Below are 18,342 nucleotides of genomic sequence, written 5' to 3'. Positions count from 1 at the left end.
TCCAAGCTGTTGTCCCTTATATACCCCGGACTTTTATTTTGATGTTTTCTTGTATTTGTTAGAATAGCAACATTTAGGGTTCTTAAAATACCTACAGTGATACAATGTATTGGTGTCCTTAAAGCAGGGGTCCCCAACCTTTTTAACCCGTGAGCCACATTCAAATGTAAAAAGAGTTGGGGAGCAACACAAGCATGAAAAAGTCCCTTGGAGTGCCAAATAAGGGCTGTGATTGGCTATTTGGTAGCCCCTATGTGGACGGGCAGCCTACAAGTGGCTCTGCTTGGCACTTTACTTAGTTTTTATGCAACTAAAAATTGCTTTCAAGCTTGGAATTCAAAAAAAGGCACCTGCTTTGAAGACCCTGAGAGCAACATCCAAGGGGTTGGAGAGCAACATGTTGCTCACGAGCTACTGGTTGGGGATCACTGCCTAAAAGAGTGTACTCCTAGTTGTGCAATAAAACAAACTGAAGTACTGATTAAATGCTTTTTCAGTACTGCACACACAGAGAGAGATAAAGGGTCACTTATTGAGCTTAGTGGTAAATGGGTTTATGTCTTCAGCTGTATTGAGAAAAAATCTGAGGTGTCCAGGAAGGTGGACAAAAGACAAAATTTGGATATCTCTAATAGCATCCTTGCAATCCGATCGCCATTGATTGCCTGCCAAAACTGGAAATTCTTTGCATTCTCTAACTATGTAGCTTGGAACACAATATCTGTAGGCTGAATCTTTAGGGGATGACTGACCCTATGAAGATGAAACCAATAACATTTACCATTAAATGTTTATGTTAAGTCTTATCTTGCACACATTAGGGCTGAACTCCACGACCCATTAAAGGGATACTGTCATGGGAAAAAAAAATGTTTTCAAAATGAATCAGTTAATAGTGCTGCTCCAGCAGAATTCTGCACTGAAATCCATTTCTCAAAGAGCAAACAGATTTTTTTATATTCAATTTTGAAATCTGACATGGGGCTAGACATTTTGTCAATTTCCCAGCTGCCCCATGTCATGTGACTAGTGCCTGCACTTCAGGAGAGAAATGCTTTCTGGCAGGCTGCTGTTTTTCCTTCTCAATGTAACTGAATGTGTCTCAGTGAGACATGGGTTTTTACTATTGAGTGCTGTTCTTAGATCTACCAGGCAGCTGTTATCTTGTGTTAGGGAGCTGTTATCTGGTTACCTTCCCATTGTTCTTTTGTTTGGCTGTTGGGGGGGAAAAGGGAGGGGATGATAATCACTCCAACTTGCAGTACAGCAGTAAAGAGTGATTGGAGTTTATCAGAGCACAAGTCACATGACATGGGGCAGCTGGGAAATTGACAAAATATCTAGCCCCATGTCAGATTTCAAAATTGAATATAAAAAAATCTGTTTGCTCTTTTGAGAAATGGATTTCAGTGCAGAATTCTGCTGGAGCAGCACTATTAACTGATTCATTTTGAAAAAAAAATTTTCCCATGACAGTATCTCTTTAAGGAACGATTCATTGCATGGCGGTGACACGCATGCAATGTATCGGATGTGCAGAATATAATGGGAATGATCGAAAAATCGCAGATACAAACTCATGTATCCAACATGACATGGCTGTCAGATATGAACGTGGCACAGTGCATCTTCATCTGACAGTTGTCTGGTGTCGTTTGTACCTGCGATTTCTCGATCAGTCCCATTACATTCTGAACGTCCGACATGTCGCATGCGTGTCATCGCCGTGCGACGAATTAACCTTAAATTTATTTTTGTGTATTTGTTTGTGACATGTCATATATTTATATATTTACTAATGATACAAAATGCAGTTCACAATTAAGGGTGATGGCACACAGGGACCTTTGTTGGCTGAAGGCAACTTAGTACAGTTATGCAATTGATGAAGATTTACATTCTTTCCAGTGTATGAAGGTGTTTTCGTGTGCTTTGTCTCCTACAGGAGTGGAAATTTTCCACAGAAGATACAGTGCCCATGTGCTATCACACTTAGTAAATCTAATAATGTGTGTTTAAAGACTGTATACAAATATTAGACATATCAATGCACAGTGGGGTACATGTACATTGCACAACATTTCTGTAAGCTCATAGACTGACAGCAATTACACACAAAAGTGGAAATCTATTAAAATGTATATGGGCATGTGAAAATGCACGCACAATTGATTGCACAATGTTGCTATTGTGAAAAATACTATGTCCATACATGCTTTTTTGCAACATGTATTATTACACCAGCTCTAAAGAATAAAGCACAAGTCTAAGCACTATCACATAGGAACCCTACAATTAATAACAGACTGCACCTAGTGGTGATTTGTGGTTTCTTCAGAGGGTTGCATTATTAACCATAACTGACTTGCACAAGTGAATTGGATGCTAATGCTTTTATTATTAGGCATTACGTAACCCTAAGCAAGACAATTGCCCATGTGTTAAACTTATTTTAACTAGCTTATATGCACCTACCAAGCATCCCAAAAATACTCCATTCTTCCAGTTGTACTACTACACATTTCTCCAAGCTATATGGAGGCCATTGCCTATAATGTCCATAAAATGAAAGTTAGTAATTGAAAAATCCTTGGTTCCAAAGTTTAAGCCTCAAAACAGATAACAGTTAAATTAAGCTTTGCTTTACATTCCTTTCACTTCACCTGCCAAACACCTACTTATGTGTGTGTTGAGGAGGTTTGTTCATTATCTCTGGAAACTCTTGCTGAGCAGTTTATCAAATGAGCTGTCACTCTTAATAACAGAGACTCTTACAGCATACTGCTAAAATTCAATGGCCTCATGTGGGATGCTTAGATCAGGCACCCAGTGACCCCTTAATAGTGAAATCTGAATACTCTTCTTTTAATGTGCTCCACTCCAGCGTATCATTTAGGGGCATATCTATCAAAGGTCAAAGTTAAAAAAAACTTTGAACTTCTAATTCAAAAACACCAACCGAATGGAGGTCAAAGTTTTTTGGGGTAGAAAGTGGGCCGAATTTAGCCTACTTCAATTGCCTCCATACAGGTTTTAGGAGGTCCCCCATATGTTTAAAACGGCACTTTGGCAGCTTTTAGGTGGCGAATGGTGGAAGTTTTAAAGAGACATTTTTTTAAAAAAAAATTCGATCTTCGAATTTCGACTTTTCAAATTCGAATCGAAGTTGGACTATTCCCTATTCGAAGTACCCAAAAATTACTTTGAAATTCAAAGTTTTTTACTTCGAAAATTCACTTTGACCTTTGATAAATCTGCCCCTTAATGTTTGCCTGTGCTACTTTTGGGTATTTTCCTTCCAAAGGTCTCTGCAGATGAGTGTTTACTAAAAGAAAAGGCTTCGAATCATGGAAACTTTTTACTGAACCTCTGTTACTTTCACTTAAGAGTGTTAAAACAATATATTTAATTTGGGCCTAACAGACCCTGTCTTGGAATAGTAAATCCCACTCAATAAATCAAAACCTGGTTTAGTATAAAAGGCATTATCACATTTTTTCCTGTAAAGTTTTTGTAGGTTGCAATCACTTAAGCTGACTGATACAGTATGGTGAAGTTAAGTGTAGGACATAGAGCAAAGAACTTAGAAGATTAAATTCATATGTCTGTTAATGAATAAAGAATGGAAATCCTTCGGGTTCTGTGGAGGCTGATATAGAATTAGGCAGATATGTCACATTCAGTTATGGTGATAAGGATTTACTCCCCCTGGCCCACTAGGGATAGTAAAATTAAAGCTGTAGATGAGAGAAATCAAAATCTTCACTTACTATTTGTTTATTTGAATAATTCACCTCATATTTTAATATTTAAATGTATAATGATAGGAGAATACTGAGCAAAATGGTTGTTTTTTTCAGATGATTAAAGGGATACTGTCATTTTTCAAAATGAATCAGTTAATAGTGCTGCTCCACACAGAATTCTGCACTGAAATCCATTTCTCAAAAGAGCAAACAGATTTTTTTTTATATTCAATTTTGAAATCTGACATGGGGCTAGACATATTGTCAATTTCTCAGCTGCCCCAAGTCATGGGACTTGTGCTCTGATAAACTTCAATCACTCTTTACTGCTGTACTGTAAAGGTGGCCATACACAGGCCGATAAAAGCTGCCGACAGACCAGTCGCAGCTTATTGGCCCGTGTATGGGGCCCCCCGATGGGCTTCACCGATCGAGATCTGGCCGAAAGTCGGCCAGATCTCGATCGGACAGAAAATCCCGTCGGATCGCGGCCGCATCTATTCGTTGATGCAGTCCCGCGATCCGACCGCCCGTTTGGGCATCTTTAGGATCCGATCGTTGGGCCCTAAGGCCCACGATCGGATCAGCCCGATATTGCCCACCTCAAGGTGGGCATATCGGAGGGAGATCCACTCGTTTGGCGACTTTGCCAAACGAGCGGATCTCTCCATGTATGGCCACCTTAAGTTAGAGTGATATCACCCCCCTCCCTTTCCCCCCCCCCCCAGCAGCCAAACAAAAGAACAATGGGAAGGTAACCAGATAGCAGCTCCCTAACACAAGATAACAGCTGCCTGGTAGATCTAAGAACACTCAATAGTAAAAACCCATGTCTCACTAAGACACATTCAGTTACATTGAGAAGGAAAAACAGCAGCCTGCCAGAAAGCATGTCTCTCCTAAAGTGCAGGCACAAGTCACATAACCAGGGGCAGCTGGGAAATTGACAAAATGTCTAGCCCCATGTCAGATTTCAAAATTGAATATAAAAAAAAATCTGTTTGCTCTTTTGACAAATGGATTTCAGTGCAGAATTCTGCTGGAGTGGCACTATTAACAGAACCAATGACAGGATCCCTTTAAGAAGTGGCCATTAAGAATATCAAATTAAAATGCTTAACTGTATATGAATTAAAACAACATACTGTAGTTTATGCAAACTGAAAAAAAAGACATCTGTTTTTAAAGTTCAACTCTCCGTTTATCACAAAGCATCACTAACCCAGTGGACAATGGATCCCGTACCGATATTGCTGACAGTGCCTCTACAGCAGGACATGTAAAGAATGCATAAAGTATATACCATGCATTCATGTGGTTTTGTACAAATACATACCAATAGCATCAAGTATCATTTTTACAAGGCAGGTTAATACAATACAGGCAAGGTAGCAATTCCAATACAATCCCATTTATCAATGTTTAGTATTGGTTATAATATCAAGATGCCCAGTTCCTTTTATATGCAAATCCTTTAATTTAATAAGCTAATAAGTTAATAAACACTGCATTAGGTACCAGCAAAACATGCAGGAATGTGCACTGTTTGTTTGGGAAGGCTACTAATAGAACACTTTTATTTGGGGAATTTTTAATTATACATGAATATATAAATAGGTCTCTCTTTTTGGGGAGTATAAGGATTGCTAAACATTCATTATTCTCAACCTATGCCAGCAAATATTAGAATTCATGAAGTAAAAGTGGTTTTCAGATAGGACCTCAGCCCATGTGGTGTGAATAGTTTAGTAAAACCTTGCTGGTTTCTGCTTATGTACAGCAGTTGTGAAAACACCCCATTTGCCATAGCTATAGTGACTGAGTATATCATAGTTCTTGTGTATAGGGGTCAAATTAGCTGTGCTGTATATATGTGTAATATACACACAGAGTGTGGCATCAGCAGGCACTCCCACAGCTGTGGACAAGCTAACAAACTGCAGATAGCTGGGAGTGTAACAAGAATTATGGTTATAACCCAAAGAGAATGTTGCTATTTATTTTGTTGTCACAGCTAGATTTTCCTTTATGCCACATATCAGTACTCTTGTGTCCTGAGCACAAGAAAGTACGTATGGTCTGCAGGTGGTCTTTGAGAAGGGGAAATACTTGCAGCGAGAAGATGAAATGAATATGACCGTTGTCTCTGTTTTTCCAGATGTGAGATTGGCTAGAAATACACATGGACACTGTAGATAGAATTTCTCGACATCCTCATTAAGAATCTCCTTGTGTATACAGACAATAATGTGAACTGTTCCGCTCACATCTAAATCATAATATATGTTAGTCTATATTCAGCCATTCATCTCAAGAGCCTTGGGAGATATTCCTTGTAAATATATTGCAGAGGTTTTAAGTAAATATAAAGGCTGTTATATAAAGAGGGAGTAGTGACAAAACAAATGCAAAATTATAGAATACACCACTGCACTCCTTATGGAATTGTGAAAATGTGTATTTATTTAAGTCAAAGGAAGGCTTAAAGGGGCAGTACCATTTTTCCAACATTAGTTTTTACCCGTTTTAATTATTAAATATTTACAGTATTTGTTATTTCTTGCTCTGAATATGGCAAAATTAGCATTACATTCTTCATTGAGCATAATCAAAAGCCTATTCAGAAAGCATCTATATAATGAGCTTTTCCTTATCTGAAAGCATCACAGACCTTAGCTATAGGAGGAAGGGATTTGTTTCTACAGAGGCCTTCTCAGTAATTTGCCTTTGCCCGATTCGGCCACCTACTTGCTGGGCCAAATTGGGATGATCCAATCGTTTCATAATGGGTGCCTATGCAGGTGTGTCATGAGAGGACTGCATCAATGCATCAATTCTGTCTTCACCCACTGGGAGGCAGTCAGGGATGGCCATGCACTTAAAAATTGGGTACACCGCTATCAGAAAGGTTTAAAAGTTCAATCAGAGGAGAACCCTACTGGTGTATTGATACAGTCCTCCCCGATCGGGCCTGCATAGGCCTGGGCAGGCCAAATGATTGGATGAGCACAATTTGGCTCAGCATGTAAGTGGCCAAATTAGGCTCATCCGTTTGTTTGACACCTGAACTAGTGATTAGATTATAACAGGTACCTACACAGGCCTGTAAACAGAGGACTGCATTAATGCTATCCTCGCCTAACAGATATTTGCCTAATTTTCAGTAAGGGCCTATACATGAGCAGATTAGCTGCCAACTTGGTCTAAAGGGACAAAATCACCACCTTATATCTCCTGTATATATTCCTCGTTACCCAAGCAAGGTGTCTAGAACTTCTAGAATGAGGAACATTTCTACAACTGGGTCTGCATCTACAACTTAAGCAGAGTTTAACTTCTGACATGCGATGAGCCTTAGTAAAGATGGTCAGATACACTTTCAGGAATTGTAAATGCCCGCACAGTAAAACTTTGTTCTTAAGAATAACTCTATACTAAGAATGGGTACATCAAACAGAATATTCTAAATTGATTAATTGTTAAATACCTTAAATACATTCCAGGAGTGGTACATCACTTGCCCGAAATGAGATCCTAATAAGGGAATATTGTACATCGCCCAATAAAGAATGTCCACTGAGTAAATATCTGGACACACTGACTGCATTTTGTAGAGGAATTTGGTGTTGTTTAATGAATATACAATAATGTTAAGTCTGAGCAGATGGAAAGGTCCTTGGAATGGAAAGGACATTTGGAATTCCTTGCCTGTGAACCAGGGGAAATAAAACAACTAGCATTATCTGTGAGAACAGCCAAGGAATTGCATTATGTTTTGTGCAATCAGCTTCTGTCCCACCCTGCTGGCAATCTCCACTGCTGGCATACAGACAATGCAGCAGATGGCTTGAGCAAAGCAAAAAAGCAAGTTAAAATGCATGTTAAAAATGCTGTTATTCTGTTAATGAAAATCTGAAGCATTTTTCTTGTGATAGAATGTGTTATTGATTGCTTCAAAAGAAATCATACTACACAAATACTAAGACACATGCAAAAATGACAGCTTTATCTAGTAACAACATTTAGGGGCAGATTTACTAAAGTTCAAGTGAATTTTCGAAGTTAAAAAAGTTCGAATTTCGAAGTAATTTTTTGGGTACTTCGACCATCGAATAGGCCATATCCGACTTCGACTCGAACGATTCGATAATCGAAGTACTGTCTCTTTAAAAAAACTTTGACTTCAATACTTGCCAAATTAAACTTGCCGAATTGCTATGTTAGCCTACGGGGACTTTCTACAAACTTTTTCCAAGTCTTTACACGTTGAAGTAAAATCCTTTAATCGATCGCTGAAATCCTTCCAATTTTAATTCGATCGAACGATTGCCAAATTCGATGAAAAAACTTCGAATTCAATATTCAAAGTATTTAAATTTGATGGTCGAATTTCGAAGTATTTTCAACTTCGAAATTCGACCCTTGATAAATCTGCCCCCTAATGTGAGCAAAATCAAGCAAGAGTTTTCATGTTACTACTGAGTTTTATTTTTAAAATATTTTGCACTTGTACAGGCAATGATATGAAAAAAAATATACACACATTTAAATTACACTATTTATTATATAAACCACTTAAACAACACAATAACATCTCAACTACAACTCTCAAAAAAACCTGGGTGATGGCAAACAGGCCGTTTTGTTACCTGTGGGAAATACCTCTCCCATCGATGACAAAGTACCTGAATACCATTCTCTCCATATGAATCGAAATTTTAGCATACAAAACACACACAGACATAGAGAACCTGTGTAAACAAGCAAAAGTATGAATACTTTTCTGCAATTATGACGGGAAACAAGAGAAGAATTTCGCTCTTCCTGCCCAATCTGCACCAAGGGTGACAGCACTGGTATAGTGACATCAGATCTAGGGTCATGTTACAAGCTCTTTGGGGGTTGCTTATGGCTTAATTTACCAGATTGAGTATGAAGTGGTTGCGACCAGAATACAGGTCAGCGGGTCTGTCAGATTGCAGGACAGTCCAACTAGAATCCCTACCATAAAACAAGACTTGAGTTGTTTTATTTTGTTGTTTGTTAGTGGTTTAAACCATTTAAGTAACAAGATGTAGCTTCTTACCCAACAAAACAAGAAAAGTAAAAACTGTATTTATTTTCCCAACTATATATCCTGGAAATGATACATTTGGAAGTAAGGGCAGGGAGGTAAAGAGGTATTTCAAAATAATATGCAATTAAACTATAAACGTGTCTTGTATTTGCTTCATCAAAAAAACTACAGATGGCAGACAAATTATACAAAAGACGTTTTAAAAAAAATCTAATGCAATAACCACAAGAAATAGATACCTGATGACTGTTTCATATGAATCTTCCTTTGCTCTTTTCTGAGCACTGGTCAAGGTTTATTTATGGACAGTAAGTGAAGAAACCTGCATTTAATAGTTCCTAGAACCATAAGAAACATGGAGTAGTATCTATAATGGTCTGGGCATCAATATGATAATTTTAAGTTTACTGAGCCTGTTCATCATATTAAAGATTACAAGATGCATCCAGTGGCACAAACAGCTTCCCATAAACATTTATTAGTCACAGATGTTTCCATTTTTGTTCACAATCTGTGTTTGTATTCTCAGGCTGCCACCCACCACTCACCTCATTTTTCTGTAAGCTGCAAACTGTTATTTTGAATGCTATCAGTGATTTCAGCACACTAGCTTATCTCCCCCTCATTAACATTCATTAGGTGGTGAGACGCATTCCAAACGCTAGCGCAGCCTTAATATTTAGCAATGGTTTTTTTATAGTGAAAGTTGGGAAGCAGCAGAATTCTATTCCTGAATCAGTTGTACTGGTAGATACATTAGATAGTATGGCTTTTTATTATAAAGGTGACCCAGGGACTCTCCTATTGCCTTCTTGGAGTCAGGAAGGAATCTCTACCCCTCTGAATCATATAGGAGCTTCAGATTTTTTTCCCCCTCAACTATCAACTAGCAGTTAGGCAGTTTTCATTTAGTTATAAAAGGCCAAACTTGAAGTACATGTGCAAATGTACAGGTAAGCATTAACTGCTTTTGTGCTGCTGTGATCCCCAGGACTGCATATTGCTGGATGATAGAACCAATATTTGGTACAAGAATGCAAAAAAAATCTCTTTTGCAACAAACACAACTAGTTAATTCAGTATATAGTAACTTTGACTTATACTCATACTGACTCATACTGACTATATAGTCATCTGAAGCCTCACTATTTTGTCTTATTTTGAGGAAAACATTTTTTTCCGAACTTCAAGATGGCAATCGCATTAGTCCCTGTAACCAGTTAAAATTTGGAAACTACAGCAAAAGAAAAAAAAATAGCTGCTGGAAACATTAAGGTTACTCCACAAATATGTTTATAGGGAATGAAGAACGTTTTAAAATGCACAAAATTGAAAACCAACACCACAAAGTTCTATGACAAAAAATGGGCTTCTTGCTGGCATTCTGTTTAATCTATGTAATGCTTTTTGGTAGACAAATTCATGAAGTAAACATATTCAATTCTTGGATTCTGTTTTCCTCTTTCTTTTCCTAAATACCTTTCTAGGTTAAATTAGGTTCATATAGTAGTGTATTGGTAGTGCAGCCCAAATTTTACTAATTGGGAAACAGTGATTCAATATCACATTTTCCCTTTCCTGAACCTATCTGCCATTAACAGGATATTATATTGATTACTAATAGTTATTGTAATCAAATGCTCAGCATCTGCAAATATGGCTAATGACAACTAACTGGTTAACCAGCTAACCAGTGTAAAACTGGTTAACTTACAGACTAAGGAACTACCATCACAATTTCTGATACCTGCATTAAAAACATCTTTATGTTTAGCTTTAACTGTAGTTTAATTGTTGCATGATTTATAAAAGTATGTTACTTTGTTTGTGTTACTGGTCATTTGACATCATTTAGTTACACGGTTTCCTTTTACTTTTTTATGTTCTCTTTGCTTCGATGGTGCTCTATGTCTGAATTCTATTTGGTTTTCTTTTTCCATTGTTTATGTGTTTCTGCCTTGTTTGAAGTCACTTTCTGCCTTATCTTTCAGGTTTGTTTACCACTTAAAAGAAGACATTGTGTACACTTGTACATTTTGAAAAAACTGTCCTTGGCCAAAGCAGAATCCACACTTTTTTTTGTAGAAGTTAGACATTCAATATTGCACCTTTAGGCATGGCTTGCAAGCAGAAGTGGTACAATCAGTGAAAAAAAGTGCCAATATTTGAACTACTGTATAGTAAGTTTTTGTCATGAGGTTTCTCCTAAAAATGTCAAACCCTCACTTTAAACATTGGGAAGAACTCACAAATGAGTTTGGGGAAAAAACGTGTGGTAATTCTTTAAACACTGTATAGTGCTACTACAATAAGAAATATAACTTTGTTTTCCAAAAGACATTCTAATAACTCTGTGGCTGAGCCTGCTTCATGCTCTAATAAATTCAAGATGCAAGTCATGTTTCACACCATGCATCACTATAGTCTTACTAATTTATAAGTTTTCCAGCTTCCATATTTGGCCTACTGAGGTTTCACACTGCAGCACTGGTTTATTCTGTGTAAAGCAATCAATTACGATTAGTCATATAAATTATGTTTTTATTATTAATCACTTGATGAAAGTGTTGACTGGATTTTCTGGTATATTATTTACACAAGCATATTTTTGCTCCACTTCAAATAGCAAGTTGTAATCTGTAAGGAAGGGACATGAGATATTCATACCACAGTATATAGTATCTGCAAACATGACATCTCTTCCTTCCATAATTAACTGTAGCCCCTCAGTTACTGATTTAGGGCTATGGCACATGTGGAAATTAGTCTCGAAAAATAAATAGTCACTTTGCATCTGTGTCCAGCTTTACAACTAAAATGGATTGTGAAGATAAAAAGGCATGGCAGACATAGAGAAGACTTTTCAGTAAAAGATAACACCTTTTGTCATGGTCCATTAACTCTGAGACAATATAAATGAAAATGGTTATGGTTGTAAGGTAGATTGTGGTTCAGAGCTAATGGGTTTTTATGTAGGAAAGTCTGGTTTCTGTGTCTGTTTAGATATCCATGTATACATGTGACCTATTCCTGAACACCTTCATAAACCAAATTTTTAGGATAATGTGGCAATGGTCCACAATGAGATTAATCAACTGCTACAAATCTCCTCTTCTGCAGGCAACTAATCTCCTGTAAATGCGTTCCCACCAGTGATAATGTGGATTGTCGGTGGAAAAACCCATGTGTTGCTTCAGTCTTCTGAAGTCGCCTGAAGAATCTTTTTACACAAGCATAGCACCAGTACAGAAGCTCAAAAATACAAACAAAATAAAGGTAAATAACCCTTAACCCTCTCGCCTTTTAAATCAGATATAAAAGTGAATACATCATAAAAGGTGGTACGCCTCACATACATCAAATTATTATTATACATTTATGAATGCTAGAGACTACTTTGGTTAAGTACAGCTCAGCTCCCATATGAAATGTTAAAAGTCCTAGTTTAAATGCTAAATTCTTTGATGTGAAATATAGGTGTAATCACTAAAGAACTTCTTTTCCCAGGTAAAGATTTTCTGATTCTCATTAAGACAAAGTTAATTATTAATCTAGTATTTAATACTGTACAGGTGTAAAGAAATTCCTTGCATTCTTTACAAGGTAAAATTATGTTAAAGTAAAAACAGAGGGGGTGCTGTGAGAATATAGTAATCTGAACACAGGTTACGCTAAATTGTGCTAGTCTATTAAAAAAACATGCAGAAGCGAGCCATATTGATGGGATATGGAATAAATATTTAATGTCTGCTTTGTAATTTCTTTATTTTAACAATATAAATCATGGGTACAATTGCTAGTGAGTTGCTTCAACAGCATTTGACATGTAGTACTGAACAAATATAATAATAGCGGAAAGGTATGTTAACTAATTCTAAATTACACTTGACATATGTAACAGTTCCCGAGATTCCAACCCCTTCTAGCTCCTTGCAAATGCACAGATAGTTTAATGTGCAGAGAAGTACATAAGAATGCGGCACAATTCCAGGGCCAAGTCACAGTTAATATAAGAGATTAAATCACAAAGAGCACGGGCTTTTAATTCTTTCCTTTGGATCCAAATACAGTTCAAGATTTACATTCAACAAATACCGGTGGATCAAGAAAAGGGAATTAATAATTAGGACAGATCATTTTGTACTCCAGACATCCTTCTGTGCCTGTGAAGGGATATCCCAAACTATTTGATGGCAGAACAATAGTGAAGAAAGATTAAAGGGACATAGCCAAAGAGGCTTTGCATGATATAGAACTCCAACAAAGTGGTTTATAAAATTTTTAAAAAATTGCAACACCAAACTAAAGTTCAGGGAATATACAGAGGTAAAAATACGAGTGTTTCAATATCGGTTTCCTGATCCACACTATCAACAGCAACCAGCCACAGTATTTCTTTTAATAAGAACAATTTGTAGAAGGGAGTTTTAACTGCAGCAGTATTCAGGAGAAGGAAAGTTATATGTTTATAAAGTATGTTATATGTTAGGCACTCCCAGTGATTATAATCACTTACCCGTTACCCCAGGCAAGTGCTTCTGTTAGCTGAAAACTGCACATGTGCACTGTGGAACTATCTATTTCTCTTTTTCCTATCTATTACAGCCTTTCCTCTACTGAGCATGTGTTTGCCTTGGGCCACTGAAGAATAAAGAAGAGTAAAGCGATGATCACTCCACAGTGCCCAAATAGAAGTAGTCTGGGCCTGTGCAGTTTTCTCCAACAGGAGACTTGGAGGGGATTGGTGGTGATTTTGTGCATTCTGACAACACTTTCTAGCATGGAGAAGTCACAGCAGGGTATGGTTGGCAAGAAGGATTGTTTAGAGAAGATAATTAACAGAATAAATAAGTTCTTCTTTAACAATTCTACAATTGCCTGTCTATTCTTTGACAGCTTTGCTAAAAATGTTGATGCTCAGCACAATACAAATATACTTAGGACTAAGGATTCTGTTTATTATTAAACGCTGGCTAAACAGTGAAAAGGTTTAAGTATACTGACACAGTATATCTTCAAACACATGTCCAGTGTTATTATATGTAAAACCATATGATACTTTAAGCATTCCAAAACAAATACACTTTGAAAAATGTGGCATATTCCTAGTTTTTACTGTGTATCTTAATTGCCTTTTGTTCTGAATCTAAGACTGTTTTTGCACGGCAGACAGAGACAAAATTGCATAATTAATCAAGTGTCTCAAATAATGATCAGTGTTATAATTTTTATGTGGTATCATGCAATGCTGCTTGTTAATGCATTCTCCAAAGGCACACTACTCACACAAACTACACTACTATAGCTTAGAGACCTTTTAAGCAATAACTGAATGCTCAGATAAAAGTTGGTATTAAAATATAAATTGTAAATAGGCTTTGACAGGTATAAACTATTTCAGTAGATTTTAATAGTTAATATTAACATCAAATTAAATGAGTATAAGGTACAGTTTTAGCTAGGCAGTAATGTTCTTATTATTTCACAAGCACATGGCCAAAACCAAAGAAGTGGCAACTTAGGTCCTCCAACTAAAAAAAAAAACAAAAAAAACAAAAAAAAACATAAAAAACAGGAATTTAAATTATGCAATCTACTAGCTGTTTTTTTTTGTACTCCCAACATCCTATGTTTGGGATCCAGGACAACAGCTTGGGTAAAAAATAGCTAATTGTTGCAAAATGTAACATATACATGTAATATGCACTTTTATCTGTGCTTATTCGCAAGGGGCTTCTCCAAAGCTGTGGGCCCACTTCAGATGCAATTTCTGTCTTTCCATGGGATGGCCATACCTGAACATTCAATCTACATCTGTAACGCAAACCAGGAGGCCAGAGTTTCTTTATATTCAAACCATTGGTCCCTGGTCCGACCTGCACATGCTTGCCCACTGAGTTGTCTCACATGAGCACAAGTCTTTGATGCCTGTGTGGATTGTGATGATGGTGCTTTTTTTTTTTTTGCTGCTCTTGTGTCATTGTGCATTACCTAGTCCCTTTGGTTCCCTTTTTAGATTTAAACTGCCATTCTGGTAAATCACCTTACTCAAAACTGGCTCTGATTTTGTCCATGCTTAATCCCATCATGTGGTTTTATTATGGGTCTGAATTCTGATTTGTTAATCCAGTCTCCTGTTCTGATCTTGAACCTGTCCACAACCATGCCTTACCCTTGTCTGTATCTCACTATCTAGCCTTCCAGTTTTCTTAAAAGCAGCTAGATAATAGTATAATCCTGGCCTAACCCAGCCTACACAAGTGGATGCCATTCCTGTCAGTGCCTCAATAAGAAGATATTGGATGAAGGAAGATTATTGCCAAAAGGGGGTATAAAAAACATCATATTTACAATACCCTAGACACTTATATGAATTTAGAGTACATCGCCAATTCGTCATTTTGAACATTGACGTAAACAACAATTTAATAAAGATTTAAGAAAACACTGCTATGCCAACATTGGTACATATTTTACATTCAGTAATATTACTTTATAACATAAGCAGCATGTCATTGTAGAAAATTATTTTGCTAGCAAATTGATATATGACAGATGGAGTGATTCATTTGTAACTAATTTATTTTGACAATTTTTTAACTAAAATTAAAATGTATATCTCCATATATGAAACTGAAGTTGCATCCAACATGTTGTAGAACATCAACCTAACGCAAGAATTAAAATACCTGTATAAGCAGGCTTTGTTGACAAATACCTTTGAACGGCTATAAAAAGACAATATTCACTTGTTCCAAAGAAACCAAATTTTTCTAACAAGTGTTTTGTACCTAGTTTATAGAACTCTGCTGGAAGTGATCTCTTACCATTGAATGTCAGAAAAACTCTTGCTTGTGGCATTCCTGTAACACAGGCTGAACATAATGCCAGGCCAATCAGCACTTGGATGGTTGTAACTGCCATTTTGGTGAAATGTTTTTATTTATCCAGATGATGAAACCTGTTAGAAAAACAATAATGTTGGTATCAATGATAAAACACCACTTTTCCTGTAGGACACAAACCCCCTAATGTAATAAAATGCACTAAGTTTGCCCAGGAGCACTAACCCATAGCAAACAATAAGATGGTTGCTTTTAAACAGATGACCAGTTAATGCTACCTGCTGATTGGTTGCTATGGGTTACTGCCCATGGGCAAACCTGGTGCCTTTTATTACATAACTCCCATCTGTTATAGGACAACGCCACCTGCTGCTGGAATGAGTATTTAGATAGAGCAACAAGCCAAGACTTGAAATATACATGCCAAGTAAATGATTAACTATTTCTCTTGTATCTGCCTTTCACTATAAATCAAAAGGAGGATAAGCACACAGACAGAGAGTCTTTCAGTATTTTTCATTTCATAAGCACAAACTGGCAAGCAACAGGGCCATGGAAATTACCGGAATTACCTCTGTTATTTTGTACAGTATAACAGTGAATGATAAACAGGCACAGCTCACACACGATCTTGTTTTTGATTCCATCTCAGAGAGCAAAGGCACTTCTTTAAGCAAAAGGAACTCCAAAATTCCCTCAGCTGTGATAACATCTTACCAATTTCTCTTCAAACAGAATATGAGCCTGTTCTCATCAATATGCTGCAGCTAGCTAAACAAACGGAACATCAATTCAGAGCAAACATGCTAGCTAAACAAACGGAACATCAATTCAGAGCAAACATGATTTAGAGGCTGTAAGATTAGCATTCACCTGATGTACCATTGCATTCTCTGCAAAGAAAAGATAGAAGAACTGACACATGACATTCCATCCCTAGCACCCATAAGCTACTGGGAAAACCTAGGGTAAACCATACAGTACTAACTAGTTTTATTTAAGAAATACACTGTATTCACTACACTGAATAAATTGGATTTCCCACGATTCAATGCATTAAAGTCTGTTTGTCTTACATCTATGACTCTTCACCCGCTAAGATAAAACTCCCCAAACCCTGCTAGAATTTGTATCTATGTATGCGTTAGTGATTTTTGAGTCAGGAAAAACTCAACCCAACCTGTTCCTAACCTGTGTAAACTTAAAGGGGTAGTTCACCTTTAAGTTAACTTTTAGTATGTTATAGAATGTCTAATCATAAGCAACTTTTCAATTGGTCTTCATTATTGATTTTGTATTGTTTTTTTTATTATTATTATTATTATTTTTTTTTTATTATTACTTTCCAGCATTCACATGGGGGTCACTGACCCAACTTAAAAACAAATGCTCTCTAAGACTAAATTATTGTTATTGCTACTTTGTATGAATCATCTTTTACTCAAGCACACTCTACATCATACTAAAAGTTTAACTAAAAGGTGCACAAGCCCTTTAACCTGCAAAATGTTGCCATTGTAGTATCTGCACCCAACCCATACCTGCATATTCCCACTCCATTAGCTAGTTCTGGAAACACTTCTAGCCCCAAGACAGGGAATCTTTGGGATCAAAGGAGAAATGTACTTCCTGAGTCTGACCTTCACCCAGTCCAAATCTGCAAATGTAACTGACCAACATGTGGATCCCGTGGGTTTCAGTTCAACCCACACATCACTATTATGCAGATATATTTTTATTTATATAACTACTTGTGTATACACCCCTGTAGTTCAAAGTTGAATTTTTACAACTCCTGGTGGGCCATCTCCACTAAATAACATCAATCCAGCTTGCTGGTTATCACTGCTCCCTTGCAGTGTTGGGGGTCGTGACATCTATTCTGACTTAGGAATGATCTGCATGGGTTTACTCCTGATTTTATGATTTTCTCCCCCACTTCAAAAACATACATGTAGGTAAACGGACTCCTAATATAACTGATCCTTGTTTGAAAAAGGAACCTTAGACTGTAATAGGCTAGGGTCTGCTGGGAATGATAATCTCCAGTCCATAATGAACACTTCTGCGAGGCTCATACACCTCAGCAACCGCTCCTCCTCTGCCACACCATTCTGTCAATCCCTGCACTGGCTTCCGCTACCTTTCAGAATCAAATTTAAATTAATGACAATGACATTCAAAGCACTTCATAACTCTGCCCCACCCTACATCTCTGAACTCATCTCTATATACTCACCCAACCGCTTACTATGCTCCTCTACTGAACTGCTACTCAACTCCTCTCTCATTACCTCCTCACTAGTGATGGGCGAATTTATTCGCCAGGCGGGAATTCGCGGCGAATTTGCGGGATTCGCCGCCAGCGAATAAATTCGCGAAACTCCCGCGAAAATTCGCGGAAAAAAATTCGCCGGCGTCAAACTTTTTTTTCGAAAAACGTACGCCGGCGTCAAAAACGGGCGCCGGCGTCAAAAACGGGCGCCGGCGTCAAAAACGAGACGCCGGTGCCGTTTCGCGAATTTTTCGCCCTTTCGCGAATTTCGCGCGAAATTCGCGAATTTTTCGGCGAAGCGAAACGGCGCAAATTCGCCCATCACTACTCCTCACATGCCTGCATTCAAGACTTTGCAAGGGCTGCACCCCTCCTCTGGAACTCTCTCTCACGGTCTGT

At 37.4% G+C, this 18,342-nt stretch overlaps 1 protein-coding gene across 1 annotated transcript in view; it reads right to left on the bottom strand.

The window, feature by feature from the left end:
* Positions 1-18,342, bottom strand: part of sema3c.S (semaphorin 3C S homeolog) — a 68,150-nt gene that overhangs the window by 48,144 nt on the left and 1,664 nt on the right. Inside the window, 1 exon segment of the mRNA NM_001094933.1 lies at positions 15,651-15,784. Coding sequence (NP_001088402.1) covers positions 15,651-15,747 — 97 coding nt within the window. The 5' untranslated portion in view covers positions 15,748-15,784.

The sequence above is a fragment of the Xenopus laevis genome, chromosome 3S (genome assembly GCF_017654675.1).
Source record: "Xenopus laevis strain J_2021 chromosome 3S, Xenopus_laevis_v10.1, whole genome shotgun sequence".
Classification (NCBI taxonomy): Eukaryota; Metazoa; Chordata; class Amphibia; order Anura; family Pipidae; genus Xenopus; species Xenopus laevis.
The sequence above is the reverse complement of the archived record's forward strand: the minus strand, read 5'-3'. Positions and strand labels throughout refer to the sequence as shown.